Raw genomic sequence first — 22,861 nt, forward strand, 5'->3', positions numbered from 1 at the left:
AAAAGAATAAATTGTGCATAACGACCCATTTCAGAATCATATGAAATGGATTATTATTGCATTCATGTGTTCATCACAGCTGGTACAGGTGGAGCTCATTTTAATAACTTAATATAATATATGTTGGATATCTTAACCTATTATTATATATCTATATATTTTATGTATTTGTTAATGTATATTTCATATTAGGTTATAGTCTGAATCTGTAGTGTTACTGCTTTTGTTGAATACATGTATTTGAGTACAAAGTGCTTCTAGAATGTAGTGGAGTAAAAGTATGTAACATGGAAATACTCAAGTAAAGCACAAGTACCTCAAAATCAGTACTTGAGTAAATGTACTTTAATACATTACACCACTGGTCAAAATGTCCATTTCTTATTCACTCCAGTGAACCAGCAGCAGATGACCTCATCACATGCACACATGAGTGATTCATGAAGTCTCCAGAGCAAAAGTCACAAGTTTGTATGTTTTCCATATGATGCATGTGTGTGTCAGCTATCAGGAGATCCCCATGCCCCTCCGCTGACAGCTGTCTTCAGAAGCATCATGTGACCTGAGCTGGATGACTAAAACATGTGCTCAGTGTGCCGTGTGAGTGCAGAGTCCACACAGGAGTTTTATTCAAAGTGACATGAATGTTCTTTATGGATGGGAGCACGTTCAAACAGGGCAGTGTTTCTTCTCCAGATGTACCTTTTACCACCCAGGGCTGGGCTTTACAACACTTTGTTCAACACTCACTGTGAACTACTACTTAAAAAGGCACACAAATATGGCGGAAGAGAATACGAAGAATAAGAAAATAAATGTTTTCTCCTATTCTGGACTTAAATGTTTAGATCAGTGTGAGAGACAGTAAAAAGTATATTTACTGGAGGTACTACAAAATAGAAATAAAATGAATAAACATTAACATAGCTATAGGTTGGGATATTCTGCAGCAGTCATTTTATATAAATCCTTCTGAAATACAAAATAAATACTTTTACTTTTGGCACTTTAGGTATATTCTGATGTTTTTTTCATTTGATTTAAGATTAAACATTTTAAATTCGAAACTTCTACTTCTACAGTGCATCCGGAAAGTATTCATATCCCTTCACTTTTTCCACATTTTGTTATGTTACAGTCATATTTCAAAATGGATTAAATTAATTATTTTTCTCAACATTCTAGACACAATACCCCATAATGACAAAGTGAAAAAAGTGTTCAAATAATTTTTGCAAATGAATAAAAAAATAAAACACTCAAATATCACATGCACCATGCTGTGAATGGATCTGGCCCTTCCTACATCCAGGACATGGTTAAACTGTACACCCCAGCACGTGCACTCCGCTCTGCATCAGCCAAACAGCTCGCTGCACCCGCACTGCGAGAGGGACTCAAGTTCCCATCAGCAAAAACACGTGGGTTTGCTATCCTGGCTCCAAAATGGTGGAATGAGCTCCCCATTGACATCAGGACAGCAGAAAGCTTACACACCTTCCGGCGCAGACTGAAAACTCATCTCTTTCGACTCCACTTCGCGCGATAGAATTACTAACAAAGCACTCATATACTAACCAAGCACAGTTTTTTGGATTTTTAAGATGGAGGATGTACTAAGAGAGTTGGTGCGCATTTCTACTGAGCAGCAGACTCTGCAACGGGAGATGATACAGGAGCAGCGGAAACAGAATGCGCTTCTCCATGTGGAGGTCCAAAAATGCCTAACAGCAGCCTCTTCTATCCAGAGGGGAGCAACCGTGCAGCCTAACCCAGGTCGATTCATCCCCAAAATGACAGAGAGTGATGAGATGGAGGCCTACTTAACAGCCTTTGAGCGCACAGCTGAAAGAGAGGGCTGGCCAAGGGACTCCTGGGCTGATCTGGTTGGACCGTTCCTCCTGGGCCCGGCACAGCAAGCTTACTTCGACCTCCCTCCTGACCAGGCAAAGGATTACGTCATCTTGAAGAGGGAAATCCTGGCGAGGTATTACAGCTTAGCAACAAGAGCCCAGCGGTTCCATGACTGGAAATACAAGCCAGAGTTGCCTAGCTCGGGTAACCAGAGCCTGGCTGACATGCAACCCTGAAAAGTTAAGTGTTTTAGAGAGGATAATGATGGACAAATACATTCGGTCTCTGCCCTATGAGATCAAGAAAATGACAAGCCAGCAGAAGCCAGCAGAATCCAGCCAGTCTGGATGAGTTGGTTAACCTAGTGGAGAGCCACGTGGCCACAGCGGACCTGCTTAAGTCCACACGACCAGACACCGACTGGGGCTGGAAAGTCAGTGGGGAAACATCAAGGACTAGACGTGCACAAGAACCGCCACGGGAACCAGAAGAGGTAAGGCGACGACAGTCCTACCTGCCAGAGGGCCAACCGGGTTGCTACCAGTGTGGGGAGACAGGCCACATTTCCTGGGACTGCCCAGGGAAGGATGAGCTAATGCCGACCGCCCACTCATCTGGTGCAAGGCCCTGCCACCTTCTTGACTCTTGCTGGGTACAGGAAAGCTCCCTGGCTCAAATGATACCAGTCCAAGTAAATGTAAAAGATGCAGAGGCGCTAGTGGACTCAGGAAGTGTGGTGTCCCTCATTCAACCCCACCTCCTCGACCATTTGCCACCCGAAGAGACTGTGCCCGTCTCCTGTGTCCATGGGGACACTAAATTATACCCCACATGCTTCATCCACCTTACCATGGTTAAAGGCAGCTGTAAGCTGAAAGTGGGGGTGGTTCCTTCCCTACCAGTCCCAGTCTTGGTGGGGCGAGACTGCCCAATATACAAGCGCCTGTGGCACCAGAAGGAGGTGAGTCCCAAAAAGCCCAAGCGTGTCAAAGGAAAACGAGGGAAAGGACAAATTGCCACCCAGGGTACGTCTCCTCAGCAGTCCCCCAAAGTTGTGTGTGCTGTTCCGGAGGAGGAGAGAGGCAACCAATCTTCCAGTGCAGATGAGGCAAATGATAACCCTTTTGTTGCTTTCCCTGGAGACCTAAGCACAGGTGATGAGGAGGGTGAAGTCTCATTGTTTCCAAGTTTGAAGGGCCAGTTCGGGACCGCCCAGATGGAAGACCCCAATCTGTTGCATGCACGCAGCAATGTTACGGAAATAGAGGGAAAACCAGTTCCAGGAGTAGACAATGAGGTGGCCGAAGTTGAATACGGTCCAGGGCTGTCCAAAGCTCAGTTACAGCAAACCAAGGAACTGGTTCAGCAGAGTTTGGATGTGTTCTCACTACGACCTGGACGCACAACGATGGTGGAACATCAAATCCACACAGAGCCGGGCCAAACGGTAAAGATGTGGCCCTACCGGGTGCCGGAGGCAAGACGGGCGGCCATTGAGCAAGAAGTGCAGAAAATGCTGGCTATGGGGGTGATTGAAGAATCTCACAGTGAGTGGACCAGCCCTGTCGTTCTGGTTCCTAAGCCAGACAAAACCAACAGGTTCTGTAATGATTTCAGAAAATTGAATGAAATCTCCAAGTTTGATGCGTATCCTATGCCCAGGATAGATGAGCTGATTGATCGGCTTGGGGAAGCCAGGTATATCAGCACTCTGGACTTGACGAAAGGGTATTGGCAGGTCCCACTTGAAGCAGCCTCAAGAGAGAAGAAGGCCTTCGCCACCCCCACGGGGCTGTACCAGTATACTGTGCTTCCCTTCGGGCTTCATGGAGCACCATCCACGTCCAGACTGATGGGCAAGGTTCTGAGGCCACATCGTGAGTATGCAGCTGCCTATTTAGATGACGTTGTTATCCACAGTGACTCATGGGATAGCCATCTCATAAGGCTTGCAGCAGTGCTGGAATCTCTCCGCAGGGCGGGCTTGACAGCCAATCCAAGAAAATGCAAGCTTGGACTGGAGGAAGCAGAGTATCTGGGCTTCACCATTGGGCGGGGCAACGTTAGACCACAAAAAAGGAAGGTTCAGGCGATCCAGGACTGGCCACGGCCATCAACAAAGAAACAGGTGAAAACCTTCTTGGGTCTGACGTCCTACTATTGCCGTTTCATCCCAAACTTCTCCACAGTAGCCTCTCCCCTTACAGACCTGACCAGAGACTCACAGCCGCTAATGGTCAAGTGGACAGGAGAGGCTGAACACGCCTTTGAGGGCTCTCTGCGCACGGCCGGTGTTGGTGACCCCAGACTTCAGCCGGGGGATGATTGTGCAGACGGATGCGTCAGAGGTGGGCATAGGAGGAGTACTATCCCAAGAGGTTCACGGTGAGGAACATCCCGTCATATACATCAGCCGGAAGCTGAACACAAGGGAACAAGGGTAGATGTGGAGAAAGAAGGCCTAGCAATAAAATGGGCGCTTGAGCGCCTCCGGTATTACCTCTTGGGACGTCACTTCACTCTGGTAACTGATCATGCCCCACTGATCTGGATGGCAAATAAAAAATACACAAACGCTAAAGTAGGAAGGTGGTTTGTCTCACTACAGGAGTTTAACTTTTCTATCGTACACAGAGCCCGGAGCTAAGCATGGGAATGCAGATGCCCTGTCTCGTAGAGATGCCCTGTGGACCAAGTTCGCCTCTCCTCGGCCAGAACTGAAGGGGGGGGGTGTAATGGGCTGAGAGGCAGGGTAGTGGGAGGCACCTACATTCCCAATGTACGTTAACTAAAGGGAACAATCTATTTGACACAGCTGAAGCTCTGGCCTTCCTTAAAAACAAACTAATTTAATAAAATTAACAGTTGCATTACACACAATGCACGTTGTAGAAATGCGTGTGTGCACCACGACAAAGGAGCCTCATTCACTTTACATTGGGGTTGTTTGCGTGGTGCCGACACGCAAATGTAACAAAGTTCGTGACTCCACCACGCATTGTGGTGTTAAGGAGTCGTGGTGGAGTCACGCATTCTGGTGAGATCAGGTTGACCCCGGGCCAGCATAACGTACTTTCCACTTGCCCGCTTGGGCCACTAAAAATATTGCTTTAAAAAAAATTGTCCTGTGGTATTTTTTTGATTTTTTTTTTTGATTTTTGATTTTGATATACTTTATTAATCCCCGTGGGGAAATTGTTTCTCTGCATTTGACCCATCCTAGTGTTAGGAGCAGTGGGCAGCCATTTTTGAACAGCGCCCGGGGAGCAGTGTAGGGAACGGTGCCTTGCTCAGGGACACCTCGGTAGCACTTGGTCTTGCCGGGACTTGAACTGGTGACCTTCCAATTGCCAAGCCAAGTCCCTATCGACTACGCCACCACCGCCTTGGTATTTTGACTAGCAATTTAGTTAAATAGTTTTGTTTATCAACGCTACAACATAGCGTTCCGTGAGTCGGTTGTCGTTGTTGTTGGGTGAAAAGCAAACAGCTGTTTGCTGCTGTTTGCTGCTGTTTGCTGCGGAGCGCAGCGGGAGCGCAGCGGGAGCGCGCTCCTTCACTACAGACTATCGCGCCACCTAACCATTCGCCAAATGTTTTTAATACCAGCGGTAACCGGCCAAGCGCCAGGCAAAAAACAATCTTCAAATAAAAGAAAGTCACCGGAGGAGTTAAAGGAGAGTGACAGGGAGTATGAGAAGAAGAGGGAGAGGAAGTTTCAGCCAGCTTGATCGATGGAGTTGGCTGCAGTGACGCGTCCTAAAACCCTTTTATAATCTATCGATTAGATTTATGATTCGAAAATTATAAAAGTAGGGTAGACATGTGGAGATTATCCGGCTGAACAAAACGTGCATATCAAAACAGGTTTGTTTTCCACAAACGGCTAAAGCTACAACGGAGCCTCCCTCCCCCCACCACCCCACCGCTCCAAACACCACGGCAGGCCGCAAACCGGTTGCTGTAACGGACAAAGACAAATATCTGCAAGCTGACGACATTGTGCATTTAAGCAACACAAATGGACTACATATTTTTCATCTGAACACTAACAGCCTGAGACACAAACTGGCTGAATTCAGGCAGCTATTCATGAACGGTAAGGCAAGCATATTATACTTTTCTGAGACCAAATTGGACAATTCCATTACAGATTCAGAGATTGAAATTGAAGATTATCTTGTAGTGAGAAGGGACAGGAACGTGAATGGAGGTGGTGTCTGCATGTACATACATAAAGACACCAATTTCAAAAACCGTACTGACCTGCATCATGAAAATATTGAATCTGTGTGGGTTGAAATTCTTTTTGACAATGCTAAATCTGTAATAGTCGGGACAATCTATAGACCACCGGAACAGAGTGACTTTTATGATACATTAGATGGGTGTTTGGCTGACGTGGGGGATGTAGAGACAATTATTATTGGAGATTGGAACACGGATATGCAACGTAAAGACACGTCCGTCTTCAAGTCCTTCAGTAGGATTTGTGATCTGCACGGCTTCAGCCAGCTAATCACCCAACCCACCCGGGTATATAAAAAAAATCACGCTGAGCCGTGGATGCACTCCGGCATACTGACCGCCATGAAAACCAGAGACAAAAAATGCTCTGAGTTTCATAAAAGTCCGTCAATGCTTTCCAAAAGCACGCGCAGTGAACTCCAGGCCCACGTGACCGAACTAAACATGGAAAGAAACAGACTAAGAAATGACGTAAGCTCCATGATCAAAACTGCCAAAAAGAATTTCATCAATGTCAAAACTGAGGAAAACAAAAATAAACCCTGTGAACTTTGGAAATTACTCCATAACCAGCTTAGCTGCAGTAAAAAACTCAAAACGAGATGTTCGAACTTAAACATAAACACAGATAACAGGCTCATCACAGACAAACTGGATGTGGCCAAGTACTTGAATTTTTTTTTCACAAACATAGCAACAACTCTTGTAAATAAATTACCCTCCCACTCAGGGCTTTTTGGGGTAGATCACATCATGGCCTACTACAAAAATCTAGGGGTATGCAACGATTATTTCAGTCTAGCAAGGGTAACAACAGCAGAGGTACTCATTAAACTGAGCGCCCTCCAACCTAACAAGGCCACTGGCCACGCCAATATCCCCTCCAAATTCCTCAGAGACACAGCAACCGCCATCTCACCAGTCATAGCTCACATAATTAACCTCTCCATAAAACAGGGAAAAGTACCCAAAGACTTCAAAATTGCAAGAGTAACCCCCCTGCACAAAAAGGGCAGCAAATTGGACCCAGGCAACTACCGCCCTGTTTCTATACTACTTACCTCCATCTCGAAAGTCATGGAAAAAATAGTATATGAACAGGTCGAAAAGTACCTCGCGGAAAAGAAACTAATATATGAATTTCAATCTGGCTTTAGAACATCCCACTCCACTGACACATGCCTTCTTTATTTGAGCGACTACATCAAACAAGAGGTGGACGAGGGCAAGTACTGCGGCATGGTGATGCTGGACCTACAAAAGGCTTTCGACACTGTCAATCACCCCAATCTGATTGACAAACTAAAAGCAATCGGTTTTGATAAACTATCGGTGAGCTGGATGCGGTCCTACCTGGAGGGGAGAGAACAGATGGTGGAGGTAAACGGTACTCTGTCCCCCCCCCTCCCAGTGAGCTGTGGTGTTCCACAAGGAAGCATATTAGGTCCGTTACTGTTCCTAATTTATGCAAATGACATGTCATCAGCATGTGACTGCAACTTGTTCCTGTTTCGGTTCGAAACATAATCTCAGCAAATCCGACGACTTCTCAGTTGCAGTGGGTGACATTATTGTCACAAGTAAGAAGGAAATTACATACCTAGGATCTATTCTTGAGGCAAACCTCTCCTGTGACAAAATGGCATCCAATGTAATAAAAAAAGTCAATCAAAGAACTAGATTCCTATCCCGGATCTCCTCTCTGGTAAACAAAAACACCCTGAAAACTCTGGCAGGAGCACTCATTCAAGGGTACTATGACTATGCTTGCACGTCATGGTACCAAAGCACCTCCAAGGCGCTACAAATAAAACTTCAAACATCGCAAAATAAACTGGTCAGACTACTGCTTGACCTTTCATCTAGAACCCACCTCACCTCTGCCCACTTTGACAGCCTAGGATGGCTTAGAGTAGACGACAGAGTACAGCTACTTGCAATGGGCCTGGTCTACAAGATCCACTACACCTCTCTGGTATCCATGTACATGTCAAAGTTCTTCCCAAAGGTCAAGGAATACCATGATCATAACACCAGAGGGAGCTCTACAAATCATGTGAAACCCAGATTTGGCACAAAAAAGGGGGAATACACGTTTCGCAATTATGCCACATCAAGGTGGAACGCTCTTCCCACAGCTGTAAAGGAAAGTAAAACTTTACTTACCTTCAAAACCTCTCTTAAAGAGCGCCTTCGGGGAGAGCATTGCAAAACTGGCCCCGGTAATGGTACAAATCTCAACCTGTCGTACAATGGACAGCTTCCCCCCCCCCATCTATGTATATACTCGCATTTTAGACTCCGTTACTAACTGTATATCTGTAGACTTGGTATGTCTTAAATGTCCGGTTAGGATGTATTAGAACGAAATCTAAAATGAAAATTGTAAATAAGCAATCGGTATGTAAAAAACCACCTGTATGTAAATTGTAAATAAGCCATCTGTATGTCAAATATGTCTTATATGTCTTAAATGATATGATGAATTGGAAATGGGGGAACCTGATGTAAACTAGACGAAAGTCTTTCTCTGGTCTGCATCCCCTTAACAATTGTATGTTTTGAGCTGTACTGTACTGTACCCAATATACAAGCTGTTAATAAACTTTTCAATCAATCAAAGACCTTATTTCCAGCTATTTTCCAAAACCCTTGTCGAGGGAACCAGCAGCTTACTTCCTGGTTTCAGGACGCGTCACTGCACCTCTCAATATGATGCCAATATAAACAAGGTCTTCTGTCGGCTCTGGACATCAATGCCGACCTATGCTGACAAGTAAGTGAAGAGTAGACAATATAAAGGTATTGGCGAAATGTCCCAGCGGTTTAGGATAATGAAGGTTCAAATCAAATCAATTATATAGCCATTACATGTCTAACTCCTAATGACAGGAAGGCAGAAAGTGCATTATACAAATAATAATAATAGCAGAATTTTGTTAACAATGACCACAATATCATTATTTTAATAAACAAAATATGAACAATTGAGGAAAATGAGGAAGAACTGATGATTCAAATGTTGTAGTACAAGTAGTAATGTAGTTAGTGCATACATTACTATTGCAACAAATGTGTTCATTTTCTTCATTATTAGTCCATTTTTTTTTTGGACGAATGCTCCGGGCCAGTTACAATGGTGGGGCCAGTGATAATACAAGTCCACCGGCCCGGAGGTAGACATTATTTACCCTTAATGTCTACCGCTAGTAAATTGTCTACCCCCCCCCATCAAGGTAGATAAAAGAGGGTTTGAGGTATAAGGAGTAGACGGTAGGGATGTAACGATATACCGAATATCGCGGTAAATAAACGTCCCAATACCGTCGTGAGACTGACAAAATCTACCGCCATTTTTTATTTTAATTAATTTTTAAAAAACATATATTTTTTTTAAGACACTTTTTTTGGTTTTAAACCTTTATTTAACCAGGTGGTCCCATTGAGATCATCGATCTCTTTTTCAAGAGAGACCTGTGCAACATGGCAGCAAGTAGGTTACAACATGAACATAAAACAACAGATAACACAAAAGGACATCATATTTACAGGGCTACATGTACACACCTAGAGACATTGACAAGTACCAACAGTATATTTATATCTCTGTCAATAAGCCTCACCTTCTTGGCAAAAACTGTATTGTTTTTGAAGTGGTGGAGAGACGATGCACAGTTTGACCCACTGCTGCCACCCATGGCCAAAGCATATCTCTCCGTCCCACTGAGGGGGGAGGGGGGGGCGGTGTTATGCCGTGTGCATGCACCTCGCGGGAGCGCACACAGCGTAAAGCAAAACCTCCCAGACATGTGTTGATCTGTACACAAAGTACGGTTTGGAGACTATATCATTTCCTTTTGGAGGGCAGCATAACACGGCATAACACCAGAGCCTCGCTGCGGGGACACGCTGGCGCTGTTCCCAGTTTGTTCTAATCTGTCAAAATGACAGACTGCTTTCAGATTTTTCCACATCAACATCAGTACCAAGCGAGAGTTTCTTCCAGAGCAGGGGATATTGTAAACGCCCAAACATCCCAGCTTATAAATACTGGAAATGTGGACATTCTCATATTCCTAAAACCCTGTCTGATGATGCTGAGTGAGTGACTCGTGTGTTTGAGTTGAGTTACTTGAAAAACTAAAGTGAAACTTGATTTATTTTATTGCAGGGTCTGATTATTAAATGTCCTTGTTTATTTGTAAGATGCAGTGTCACTTTGTTTTTGACACTTTGAAATACTGCTATCCTACTAAAATGTTGTAGAAATCAGATTTATTATGTAATAAAGTAACAATTTTTTTATTGAAAAACAAAATATTGAATAATTTTTTTTCCCCTTTATTATTCAATATCGCGATAAATACCGTACCGTGGACTTGTTATCGCGATATTATCGTACCGTGAGTTTTTGGTATCGTTACATCCCTAGTAGACGGTGTATAGTGTTTTTGGTAATGTGTTTGACTCACCAACTAAATGCCATGTCTTCCTTTTGCCGTAGTTTCCACAGCCGGGGGTTCGGTCAGACTCGTACCCAATGAGAGGCGTGCAGATACCATCAGCTATCTGTCCAACCAGCAGCAGTACACCTACACCACAGGGACATATACAACACAATAATAATCAGTGTGTGCGTCAGACCGGGAGGAACACTGCAAGACAGGAAAAACACTCACTGTAGGATATTATTCTAAAAAAAAGATATGTATATATCAGGGTTTCCGTTAGCCGGTAATTACCGGTTTTTAGCTGGTAACATTTATAAAAAACCGGTAAATTCAAAACCTGACGGTCAAAATGTCTGGTAATAATTAGGGAGGCTCCGATCGATCGGCCGCCGGTCATTATCGGCCTATATTCACTCTTAATAGTTTGATCGGTGCTCTCTATAAAGGCCGATCAGGAGAGCTGGATCTGATCGATATGGACATAAACGCGAGTGAAGTATAACCGGAGCGAGAGAGAGATCAGATCAGCTGCTGAGTCTGACCGAGACACGCAGCTCTGCATGATCACCTGAAGCCCCGCCCTCTGTTTAGCGAGCTGCATGAGAAACTGACGTGCTGTCAGGAGAGAGAGGGAGGGGGAAAAGAGAGGATCCGTTTCTCCCGTGTTATTATTCAAAGTTGATGTAAACTTCTGAATAATGTACGTTATCTACTACAAGTAGTTTGTTTGAATGTAATAATTATGTTGTTTGTTGTTTGTGGAATCATTTATTGAAAAATGAATCTGAATTTTTCGATCTGTTACGATTATAAACTGAAGCAATATAAAAATGAGCCTGTGAACTGAGTTTTAAGCTGAAGCATATCTGCTCATAGTCCGGTAATTACCTGCTAACGGAAACTCTGCTACACAACTATTATTATTATTATTATTATTGAAATATGACCGGTAAGTTTCAAATTAGTCCGGTAAAATGAATTCTGCCCGGACATTTGACCGGCGAGAAAAAATCCTAGCGGAAACCCTGGTATATATATATAAAAAGGAATACAATCTTAATATCACGTATATGTGTATATGTGAATAGAACATGATAAAGAGCCCCTATTGTGCTTTTTTGGGTTTTCCTTTCCTGTGTAGCCTTTATTTAACCAGGTGAAAGCCCCTTGAGATCAAAAGATCTCTTTTTCAAGGGTGACCTGCAAAAAACATCATGAGTAATTCATATGATGTATATAAGTTTTTGTGCATGTAAATGGTCTGCAAAGGATAATAAATCCCTGTGTTCCCTCCAGAGGGAGTTTCTAACCCACACACAGTGACACCACTATGTAAAACGTACGCTTCTATTGGCTAGCGCTCCAACACATTGTAGGTGATAGGCTAAGGGGCTGGACATCTCTAAGCGCATTACAGGGGGGGACGGGGCGTGAGAGACCAGCAGGAAAAATGGTTATGAAAAAAATAAAATAATGTAAATCATAATTTGGAAAATTATTGATTCTAAAATAATATGATACAGTACGCCTGGGTCTCTGTTTCATTCAAGTTCGGCTCTGTGTGTGTGTGGAACGAGCCATTTTGTGTGTGAGCGAGAGAGAGGAAGGGAGGGAGCTCCATGGGACCTTATTTAGAAAAAATTATGTATTGAACTCAATGGAGAGAGAAAAATTATCTTTCGTTCCCGTTTGAATTGTGCCACGAATTACTCATATGATGTTTGTCAATTTAAAAGATAATTTTGCAAGTAAAATAAAATAAAAATGTGTCGTAAAACTGTGAAGTAACACCATTTTTTGTGTGAAACGCTTAATGAACTACATCTCTGGTCTCGCAGAACAACACACGTCACCAAGATGGCCGTCACTACTGTCTTGTCAAAAAATTGATTGACAACCCTCACTATCTACACGTCCAGAAGAATGTCATGCAAAGCTGCCTGCCTTCCTTTGATTCTCTCTGAACTGCCTGATCTTTTTAATGTTTAATGTCAACCATTTGTGCAGATACTATAGCATGAAGTAGAACAGATCGCCGATGCTAATGTGGCGTTACCGTTAGCATTTCTCCCCCGGGCTTAAATGGTGTATTATAGTCTAGAATGATCACACCGGTGTGACAGTACTTTGAAGCACACAGGCATCTTGTTAAAGTTATCTTATCTTAGCCATCTCTTATATTTAGCGGAGGAAAACAATTGTGACATCAGTTATGACATCACTTACGCGACTCTGGGATTTGTAGTCTTTCTAGTTGCGTATTTTTCATAGTCTTATAATTCAACAGTTTTACGACAAACTGTGACTTTTTTTACATGGAAATTATTTTTTTATGTTGATACATGTCGTCTTCTTCTGTTTGCTTTAATCGAGGCTGCATAGTTATGCAGCGCCCCCATCGTCAGTAAATGGAAGTACTACAAAGAATCCCTTTTAGTGCAGTTATTTCACAAGTTTAGTTATATACACAGCTCGGAAAGAATTACCGAGGTCTGGACCTCGGTGACCTCAATGGTGGATACGGCCCTGCACACACCACCTATAAAAATAGCACTTTACCCCTGCTTATGATTATCGAGCCTTCATTGTGACAGTCGCGGGTACACTGTGTATGTGCGTGGGGATTGTTACAGTAGAAAATTCCACTGTAGCGCCCGGTACATTAATGGGAAACCCTAAATGTTTGAGCACCCTCTATGAAACGTCAAGCTACCCCACAGGACCCCAAAAGAAATCTCTAGCGCCGCTACTGAGCCTGCAACCCTGTTTTGAAGAAATGTGCAGTGCCAAACAGGCTCATTGCAGCCACTAATGCTGTGATAAGAAGACACACTTTGCCAAATATCAACATTTTCTTTCTTTTCATTTTTTTCTTTCACTTTTCAAGTATTATAACTTATTGTTCTAGCAAAGGGATTGCACAATTGTATTATGTTTTTGTTCACCACACATAATTATGGAGCATTGTTTTATTAGCACTGTTCTAGCAAAGTGATTTTTTTATTTTTTTGAAAGGAATGCTCACGTTCATATTGATGTATTTTAATAAATGTTAACTTGGCCCATTACGTGACTTTTTGTGTTGGGGGGGCCCGACTTTTTTTTTCTCCAAAGGGGGGGCCTGACAGAAAAAGTTTGAGAACCACTGCAGTAGAGACACAAAATATACTAATATTAACCTGGAGATGAGCATGACAGGGCCTCTTTAAGCAGAAAGACAGACAAGACAGATGTGTAGATATACACACACATTACCTGCATATGTGTTCTGGAAGCCCAGCACTGAGTGGTAGAACACCAGCAGGTATGTGAACCACATGGAGGCGCAGAGGTCGTTCAGAACGTGTCCCACCGCATAGCTGAGCTTCAGGAGGGGGGGCAGAGACCTCTGAGCGTCCGACATTATGGCTCCAGATAAAACACTCAAAACAGAAGTCACGCGCCTTCATCAGCTACAGCGATGACAGAATATGCCCGACACACTGGCGGGTAAAACGGACCTCAACACATCTGAATAACGTCACACGGATTTTCGGTTCCCCTTTTCACATGTAAATGTTCCAAATATATACTTATCATTGTTGGTTTCCGTTCAGCAAGACATATGTTGCCCTGACACAATTATATTTCGTTCCATTCCTTTGGTTTCAATTTCCTTGTGATCAGGTGATGTTGGAGAGCTGAGCCAGAAGGAGCACCTCAGAGACCGGCTACTGGGAGGAAAAGGGCTTCCTTCGCCTCATTCGTACCCGTATTTTGACATGTCAACACCGAGCAAACTAGATACAAAAGTTAAACATGACTTCATGCGAGAGGTATCAGCCTTCTGTCGGGGCTATCCCATTAAAGGTAACCACAGTTCGACACAGCCCACTCCAGTGACTGTTCTTCATACAACGGCAGCAGCGGCGGGTAACGTTAACTCCTGCTCGGTACGGGAACACCGAGCCGTTGCACCGGTAACCTTTAGCTAACCGGCTACACACGTTTAGCAATTCAAATACAGATGTAAACAACAACGCTGACCGGTAATGATCATGTAAGCGCAAAAGGAGGGATGGACCAATAGGTAACTCTCCTTCTCCTCGTGGCCAATAGGGGAAGCCTCGCGGGCTCACTTCCTCACGTGAGCCAAAGATCGTATATTTAACAAAGCGTAGTAGTAGGAACAAACCCCCCAAAAAGGCTTTAGTTATCGAGATACCCCTACCCGAGGTAGAACAAAGCACAACCATGTTTTTTCATTACTTTAATATCTGTAATATATGAAACGGATTGTTGTATAAAAATATTTTACTGCAAAATAAAAAAATATGGTTGATGTATGGAACCTTCCCATAACCGAAAATAGTGAAAATGTAGGCTCCTCTGAAGGGGGCCATGTCAACCTTATCACGTGTATATCTGGAAATAAGGATCAGAATGTCACCAACTTAGGTTGATATGTTCAGGGTGAGGCAAAGCATACACTAAAGCACATTTTGTACCTGTGGGAATCTGACGTCATTGTCACCTGACAGTGTCACCTGATGCGGTCACATGACCGGTGACCAGGTAAACAGGAAGCCATAAAAAGTTTGCCGTCAGTTAAAAAAAAAAAAAGAGTCTCTCTTGGCTGCTTGTTACTGGTCTTCTCCCTCTCACAAAGGTAGGAATAACAGTTTTAAGGTGGTTTTATGGTCTTTTAAATTAACTTATGCAAGTGGCTCATTTAGTTTGGTTTTATTAGGGCGAGTGCAAGACGAGAGTTTACCATTGACGGAGGGAAACTCTCCCGACAGGCACAAGACCGTGTCTAATGTAATTTGCTTTTAAATGGCGTTTTTAAACCGACGTTTTTTATTGTGTTTTAAGCAACTTATTTATGTGTTTTACAGAGCTTAATGTACACAACCGGCCCAGCTACCCGGGATATTAAGCGACCATTTCCCCGGCAGGATTATGCTGAGTTGGAAATCTACTCTGTGGAAGTATGCCTTGTTTTTAACTCTTTCATTTTATATTGAGTTGGTGAATGTTATGTTGTTTCCTTTTCAAAAGGACCAGGCCAGCCACTGTCCTATAGTGTTTCTTGTGTATTTTCTTGTTCATTTTCTTCATGTGCAGTGTATGGCAGTATAATCATTTTATTATTTGTGTCGTAGGTTGCGCTCCTCTGCGGCGTAGGCCTGGGCCCGGGTGGAACGCTGCCTGCCTTCAGTGTAGGGACTGCACGGTGTGACTTTCTTTTCTGTATGCTAAATATCTCACTGTTATTATTTTATAGAGATTGTGGTTTAAATATTGCATGCTTATGTTGTTTTGGTGTGTTGCTTTTCTTGTTTTTGTCCCTCACGATTAGCAGGCACTGCAACCCAGCGGACCGGGCCTGCCCAACTGAGGAGGGTAACTTATATATGTATTGAATTATATTTGCCATATTTATACTTGACATGAATCGATATTTTAAACGGTTTCCAAACACTTGTTAAATAAAGCTGTGTTATGTTTTTGGAATTCATGCCTCTGTCATAATTGAACCGATTAAGGGAAGCTTTAAAATCAATCCACGACTTACATTTAGGGTCCACGGGTTCCTCCTGCCCCTTAGCAGGAGGTGGCGTTGTCAGTGACTAGCTTTACATATGGCAACTTCAGTCACGGTTACCACATACCAATACCTTTGTCCATCTTTGTAAAATATACAATCAAACACTGATACAATTTAGGCGGAAATGAAATTTGAAAGGAAAAATCCAAAAGGTATGTTTATACTTTTCTGTCATTATTAAAGTTAGCAGACCAATCCCCCAAAAACCTTATTTATATGTACCAAAGAGTGTTATCTTATGATAAAAGTTGGTTATTTGACTATTAGGGGCTGGTAACCTCTTCTGTCACCAGCCCCTAACAGGTTGCTAGTGCAGCAAGGTCTTCAAACTGACAAATAGAATGGGCCCTATAGGTGTAAATGGATGAACGAAAGGACACAGACCATAGATTAAGGCAAAATACAAGATTTAATATAATTATTTGTATATAATATATATAATAAACCCATCTTTATCATTCTTAATGCATTTATCTTTATATTTAGTTAATCTTTGAATTAACATGGCGATACTTGCATGACAGCATTTTCCAGCATTTTCATATGACATAAATGAATATTTTTGACTGAACAAATCAAACATTAGTTCAAATTAAACCATAAATTCAAAATACATACACAGCATTTAGTCAAATTTGCTTTATAAAGTCTATTATTGTTCTTACATTTAAACATATCAGGGAAAGACATTTAGCCTATAGGATTTAGACTACTTTTTATCATTCCTAAAATTTGCCTTAACATTAACATACATCAATGTTAAATATATACATAAACATAAATCCCACAGAAAAAGAGAGATTTCATAGAATGAGACAAATTACATTACACTAATGCAAGCACATTAAACAGCGTTTAACATTTAAAGTAGAGATTTCGGCACAATGAATGGAAAAATCAAAAATGAATCATACATTCAAACCTTAAAGAGCCTGTGACACCATCCCAACAACTGTTGTGCAATGAAATATTGGGCTCCTAGTAATCTCGAACCGTCAGTTTAAAAAAGAAAAAGCGATACCGTTTCGTTAAATATCAATAATTTCGAACATCGCGGGGAAATTCCTTCACTCATTTTGAAGTTTTGGGGGAAGCCGGAAGTGACGTCAATGCGGGAACGCTTCGAGAGCCAAACACGGACACAGTGTGTTGTCATGCGTAGAAATGGTGAATTACTGAGTTTAGGCACGTTAAGAACGTTTTAATGAAGTTGACTACAGTATATTCATATTTGTCAGTGCTTTCATGTCAATTCGGCGACATAAACATAAATGATCGTGGTGAACATGATGATTACATTAGGATTAAAAATCGGGAGTGAGAGCTGCTGAATTTCCTCCCGTCGGATGTGATATAAAAACAAATCGATTATTTTTGTGGTTATAAACTCAAGTGGATGAAACTACATTTGTTAGTGCTTTCATGTCAATTCGGCGAACATATGATACATTAAATGATGAGTGAGGATGATTTGTTTGAGCCGGTCTGCATTTACTGATGAGAAAACAAACCGATGCTTTTTGTAGTTGTAGTACACCAACAACGTGGATTAAACGTGTGGTTTTTTACCACAATGTTGGGGAAATTAATAGATAAAATGCACGGATTATTATTATTATTCCCACTCCGATCGGGACACTAGGTCCACCGTTTCCCCGCAGCGAGGCTCCCCCGTTGACAGTTTACGTGGGCTGGGTGCAGTGGCGGACTGGCCATCGGGACGAATCCCGATGGGCCGGTACCGAAGTGGGCCGGTCGGATAAGTAACTAGCACATCCCCCATAGGCGGTGCGTGAGGCTCAGGTTTGAGAAGGCTAAATAACTTATTTTACCTGACGCTGTCCGCCTCCGGCGTCTATAGAAAAGAGATCCACTCAGTGTGCGGAGTTTAAATCTCTCAAGTCATATTACAGGATAAATAAAATACAGTGTAAACTGCCGTATGCAGAGAAGACGCCGACGTGTCGCACTTATCATTCATATTACATCATCAATCAGATCATCGATCATATAATATCATAATATATCATATATTTCCTTATCTGAGTCAGCTTCTCCAGCCTCATCTGGCCGTGCAACACTCAGTGTCACAGACTGTATGCAGAAGTATTATTTAACACATTATGTTGACGAAACACTCGAGACAAATGTAATTAAAGTCAGATCCACTCGTGTCTTAGACGTGAACGCGCTCTCAGCTGGAGAGAGAAACCCTGGCTTGATTTACCGAGTTGATAACCAGCGTCGTAGGACCGCTTAGCGAGATCTCGTTTGTTAGTTTGTTGTTGTTAGTTTGTTACTCAAACATATCCAGGGTCTGTTGAACTGGCTTCGTAGTACAGGGCACAGGTGGCGAGCAGCGCTAATGTCAAAGACACAGACATTATATTTGTATTTTACATCCCCCACTCCCCCCGTTGACAGCTTACTAGCGGTACCGAAGTGGGCCGGTCGAGAGTCCCGGGATGATTTTTAGTCCCATTCCACCACTGGCTACATGACCATATGATCGCCCATATTGACGCACCTCATTCCTAAACTTCTACAGATACAACATAAACCGATCCTTCAGCCTCATATGAGCTCTCAGACACGTTCAACATTAACCTGTCATCGCTGTCTGAGCTGCTGTGTGCGCCGTCGTGCGTTTACATCTGACTGTATATATATAAAGGTTTACATGCAGATGCTGGGATCCTGGACGGTGCAGCTGGAGCGCTGTGCCCGCAATGACGTCACCCATCATTTGGCGGGACTTGAAGAATCCGCGAGAAGATCCAGAAAATGGTCAACATTGAAGGCAGATTAATGGTTATCAAAGTACAAATATCCAAAATCAGTTCAGTAACGGTTTTCAAGGGGACAATATGTACTCAAATTGATGGGTTTGGATGATGGGGGAAAACCGTGTCACAGGCTCTTTAATGAATCATCAATTATATCCAGTTACAAAATGACTCAACATTTTTTCTAGTGTGCAACTATGCTGTCATTCACACTTCCGTTAGCGCACTCCAGACAGTCACAGGAACAGAATTCAGTGCATGGCAATCCAGCTGCAAAACAAGGACATTTCTTCTGTTGACTGCATTTTTTGTCCTTGCAGTAGAGATTTGTTAAATGTCGCATTTTTTGCGGTGCTGCCGCTTTTTCATACATCACTGGTTGCATGACTCCCTCCATCAACCTCCAACCTTTCCCCACAGGACTCCAAAGCACTGTTTCTTTTTGGTGACTGTGGCACCAAACAGCAGTTTGGTACATGTTATACGTGTTGCCTAAATGAATCTTCAGTCGGGGGAAGTTGAGAGGCAGGCATGTCTGAGGTGGATGCCAGTACATACCTCAACTCATCCAGGCTTGTACACTGTTGCCCTTTCTGATTCTTCTTCTGGCCATACAAAATGAATGCATAATGTCGGGCCATAGGTAATGAGTCCGCCAGGTTTCCTGTCGAACCAAAGTGACTTAGACCGTTCAGCTCATCCACATGCTTCTGCATTTTTGTGAAAGCAGTTGATTTTCCAATTTTGAAAAAGCTGCTCGTTGTATCACACCCGGTCAGTGCATGGCAAGCTGGGAGGCACTGGCATAAGGCTTTCCCTAGCTTTGCACAGATCATTTTGATGGGCACAAACCTCTCTTTGCCTGTTTTGCCTTTGTGCATCAGGACTAAAGCTGAGCCAAACATGCTGCAACTTGCATAATACAACAGTAACACAAGGACATCGGTATCATCGTATTTGATGATAACTCTTTTGTATGTCTTTGCAAGGTGGATGGCATGTAGCACTATTCTGGTGTCTGCCTCTTCTTGGTCGCTCATCAAATCCACGAAGCTCTCCACCCTGTCCTTTAGGATGGTTTTGGTTTCTTCTGTATCTTCAAAACCTCCAGTCAAGATGATCGTCTGATCCTCTGTGAGTCTACATGGACCAGTACGGGTTATGTAATTGGAAACAAAAGCAGAAAGAAAAGCCTTGTTTCCACTGCGACTCAAGTACCTCCTGTAATTTGGCACTTTAGTGTGCCCTGAGATCACAAGTGTTGGTCCTGCATCTCCAACTGCTCCACGTCTTTGTCTCTCTTGTTGCTTAATGGAGTTTGGGTGGTCATATCGGTCAAAAACCATGGCAACACAACAGATTGTTCCCTCTCCTGATAGAAATGAAAATATTGACTAAATGCTGTGTATGTATTTTGAATTTATGGTTTAATTTTAACTAATGTTTGATTTGTTCAGTAAAAAATGTTCATTTATGTCATATGAAAATGCAGCCTGTCATGCAAGCCTGTTGGCTCACAGTAGGTCTATCGCCATGTTAATTCAAAGATTAACTAAATATAAATATAAATGCATTAAGAATGATAAAGATGGGTTTATTATTATATATATTATATAAAAATAATTATATTAAATCTTGTTTTTTGCCTTAAACTATGGTCTGTGTCCTTTCGTTCATCCATTTACACCTATAGGGCCCATTCTATTTGTCAGTTTGAAGACCTTGCTGCACTAGCAACCTGTTAGGGGCTGGTGACAGAAGAGGTTACCAGCCCCTAATAGTCAAATAACCAACTTTTATCATAAGATAACACTCTTTGGTACATATAAATAAGGTTTTTTGGGGATTGGTCTCCTAACTTTAATAATGACAGAAAAGTATAAACATACCTTTTGGATTTTTCCTTTCAAATTTCATTTCCGCCTAAATTGTATCAGTGTTTGATTGTATATTTTACAAAGATGGACAAAGGTATTGGTACAAAATGTGCTTTAGTGTATGCTTTGCCTCACCCTGAACATATCAACCAAAGTTGGTGACATTCTGATCCTTATTTCCAGATATACACGTGATAAGGTTGACATGGCCCCCTTCAGAGGAGCCTACATTTTCACTATTTTCGGTTATGGGAAGGTTCCATACATCAACCATATTTTTTTATTTTGCAGTAAAATATTTGTATACAACAATCCGTTTCATATATTACAGATATTAAAGTAATGAAAAAACATGGTTGTGCCATGTTCTACCTCGGGTAGGGGTATCTCGATAACTAAAGCCTTTTTTGGGCTTGTTTGTTCCTCTACTATAGGAGCTATCACTCACTTTCGCCGTTATGTGGTAAACTAAACATGTTAAACATTAAACGTTGTGTATCTACAATTTTCTCAATTTAGAAACTAAAAGGAATTATTAGACACATTGGAGTTATTGTTCTAAAATGTTTGCATTGCCGAAACATGTTCTGTTTATTTAAATACAACTGAGCAGAATTTAGTATATTTAATCACATAAAGGTATGATTATTATATAGATGTCAAAGCACACCCACAGTTCCAGTTCCCTCTGAGCAGGTTACATACATGTATAGAGTGCCACATTGACGCTGCCACTACCCGGGGCCCTTCTCACTTCGGCCATTATTTAAACTCCCCTGTGAGAGACACGAGGTGTGTTTTCAAATCCCTTTGTTCTTCAGGTTAAAGGTTGGAAAATCAATTGCCATCTTGTTTTGCCCTCATGCTGAAAATAGAATAGAATAGAATAGAATAGAATTCCTTTATTGTCATCGCACCAGGTACAACGAAATTTAAAAAAGCAATCCTCGCAGTGCATTTCCACATACAACGAATAAATATATTATCTATATAAACATATGCACATTAAACATGCTCACACATCCATACATGCCCGCACATTATTTAAATACAGTTTACAATATAAAAAAACAACACAGGGATGATATTTTGCATCTCTGATGTCGATCAGTTCATAAGTTAATACAACTATTAAAAAGTAGTGCAGTTGGAAGTTGTAACTGTTCAGTTCAGCGTTTGACGGTGTTCAGTTCTCGTATGGCTCTGGGGTAAAAACTGTTTTTCATTCGGTTTGTCCTTGATTGAATTGACCTGTAGCGTCTACCGGAGGGCAGAAGAGCAAACAGGAAGTGTCCAGGGTGTGAAGAGTCTGCAATTATTTTGCCTGCTCTGTTGAGGCAGGCAAAATAATTGCAGACTCTTCACACCCTGGACACTAATAAGCCACACGGCAGTCGCCATTTCGTGAAATGCTAATTGAGAGTACTCTGTTTGTTTTTATACACTCAGTCACACTCACATGAGGATAGGCACTCCATATTGAGAAGGACAAAGCATATCTCTTTGCAGAGTTGGAACTATAAAATAGACAGGTTATCTTACTGTGGGAAGTTTGGTATTTGTAGGAGTCTGGTTTTGGAAGTATTCTTGTTTGCAAGTGCGTATTGGCGGTTCATTTGAGATATTCTTGTTTGCAAATGTGTTTTGGCGGTTATGTGCTGTGTTGTTTAACCATATTCTAATTTTCTTCCCATTTTTAAGGAAATAAGCTTCTTCTTGTTGAAAGAGTTAGTTTTGCAACAGCTATCCCTAGTGGATTGAGCTGGAAATTACAACAGCGCACTCTGCTGGTAATACAGAATTATTACAAAGATACTATAACATTTTGAAGCTTGATTTTAAGTGTTATGAATGAACACATGCGCCAATCGCCAGGATAGAATTACAAAGTGGTTTCTAATTATAAGAAACTTTACATAATAGACTTTCAAACTACACTGTAGAATATTCAAAACACCAATTGATTGACTGTACACAAGATTTAGATTTTCATATCTCAAAGTCAAAACGATACACTGTACAATTTTTATTTTAACATTTCAGATTTTAAAATCT

At 42.0% G+C, this 22,861-nt stretch overlaps 1 protein-coding gene and 1 long non-coding RNA gene across 2 annotated transcripts in view; one reads left to right on the plus strand and one right to left on the minus strand.

The window, feature by feature from the left end:
- LOC117462906 (major facilitator superfamily domain-containing protein 12-like) overlaps positions 1 to 14,618 on the minus strand; it is a 28,223-nt gene extending 13,605 nt beyond the window's left edge. The window contains exons 1-2 of the mRNA XM_034105274.2: positions 13,809 to 14,618; positions 10,575 to 10,694 (exon numbers count right to left, since the gene is read on the minus strand). Coding sequence (XP_033961165.1) covers positions 10,575 to 10,694; positions 13,809 to 13,956 — 268 coding nt within the window. The 5' untranslated portion in view covers positions 13,957 to 14,618. The remainder of the gene's footprint in view (positions 1 to 10,574; positions 10,695 to 13,808) is intronic.
- A 254-nt stretch (positions 14,619 to 14,872) lies between these two features.
- Positions 14,873 to 16,049, plus strand: LOC117462907 (uncharacterized). Its single transcript, XR_004553859.2, has 3 exons — positions 14,873 to 15,201; positions 15,431 to 15,523; positions 15,698 to 16,049. It is a non-coding gene; the product is annotated as an uncharacterized lncRNA (long non-coding RNA).
- The last annotated feature ends 6,812 nt before the right edge of the window (positions 16,050 to 22,861 follow it).

The sequence above is a fragment of the Pseudochaenichthys georgianus genome, chromosome 17 (genome assembly GCF_902827115.2).
Source record: "Pseudochaenichthys georgianus chromosome 17, fPseGeo1.2, whole genome shotgun sequence".
Lineage (NCBI taxonomy): Eukaryota > Metazoa > Chordata > Actinopteri > Perciformes > Channichthyidae > Pseudochaenichthys > Pseudochaenichthys georgianus.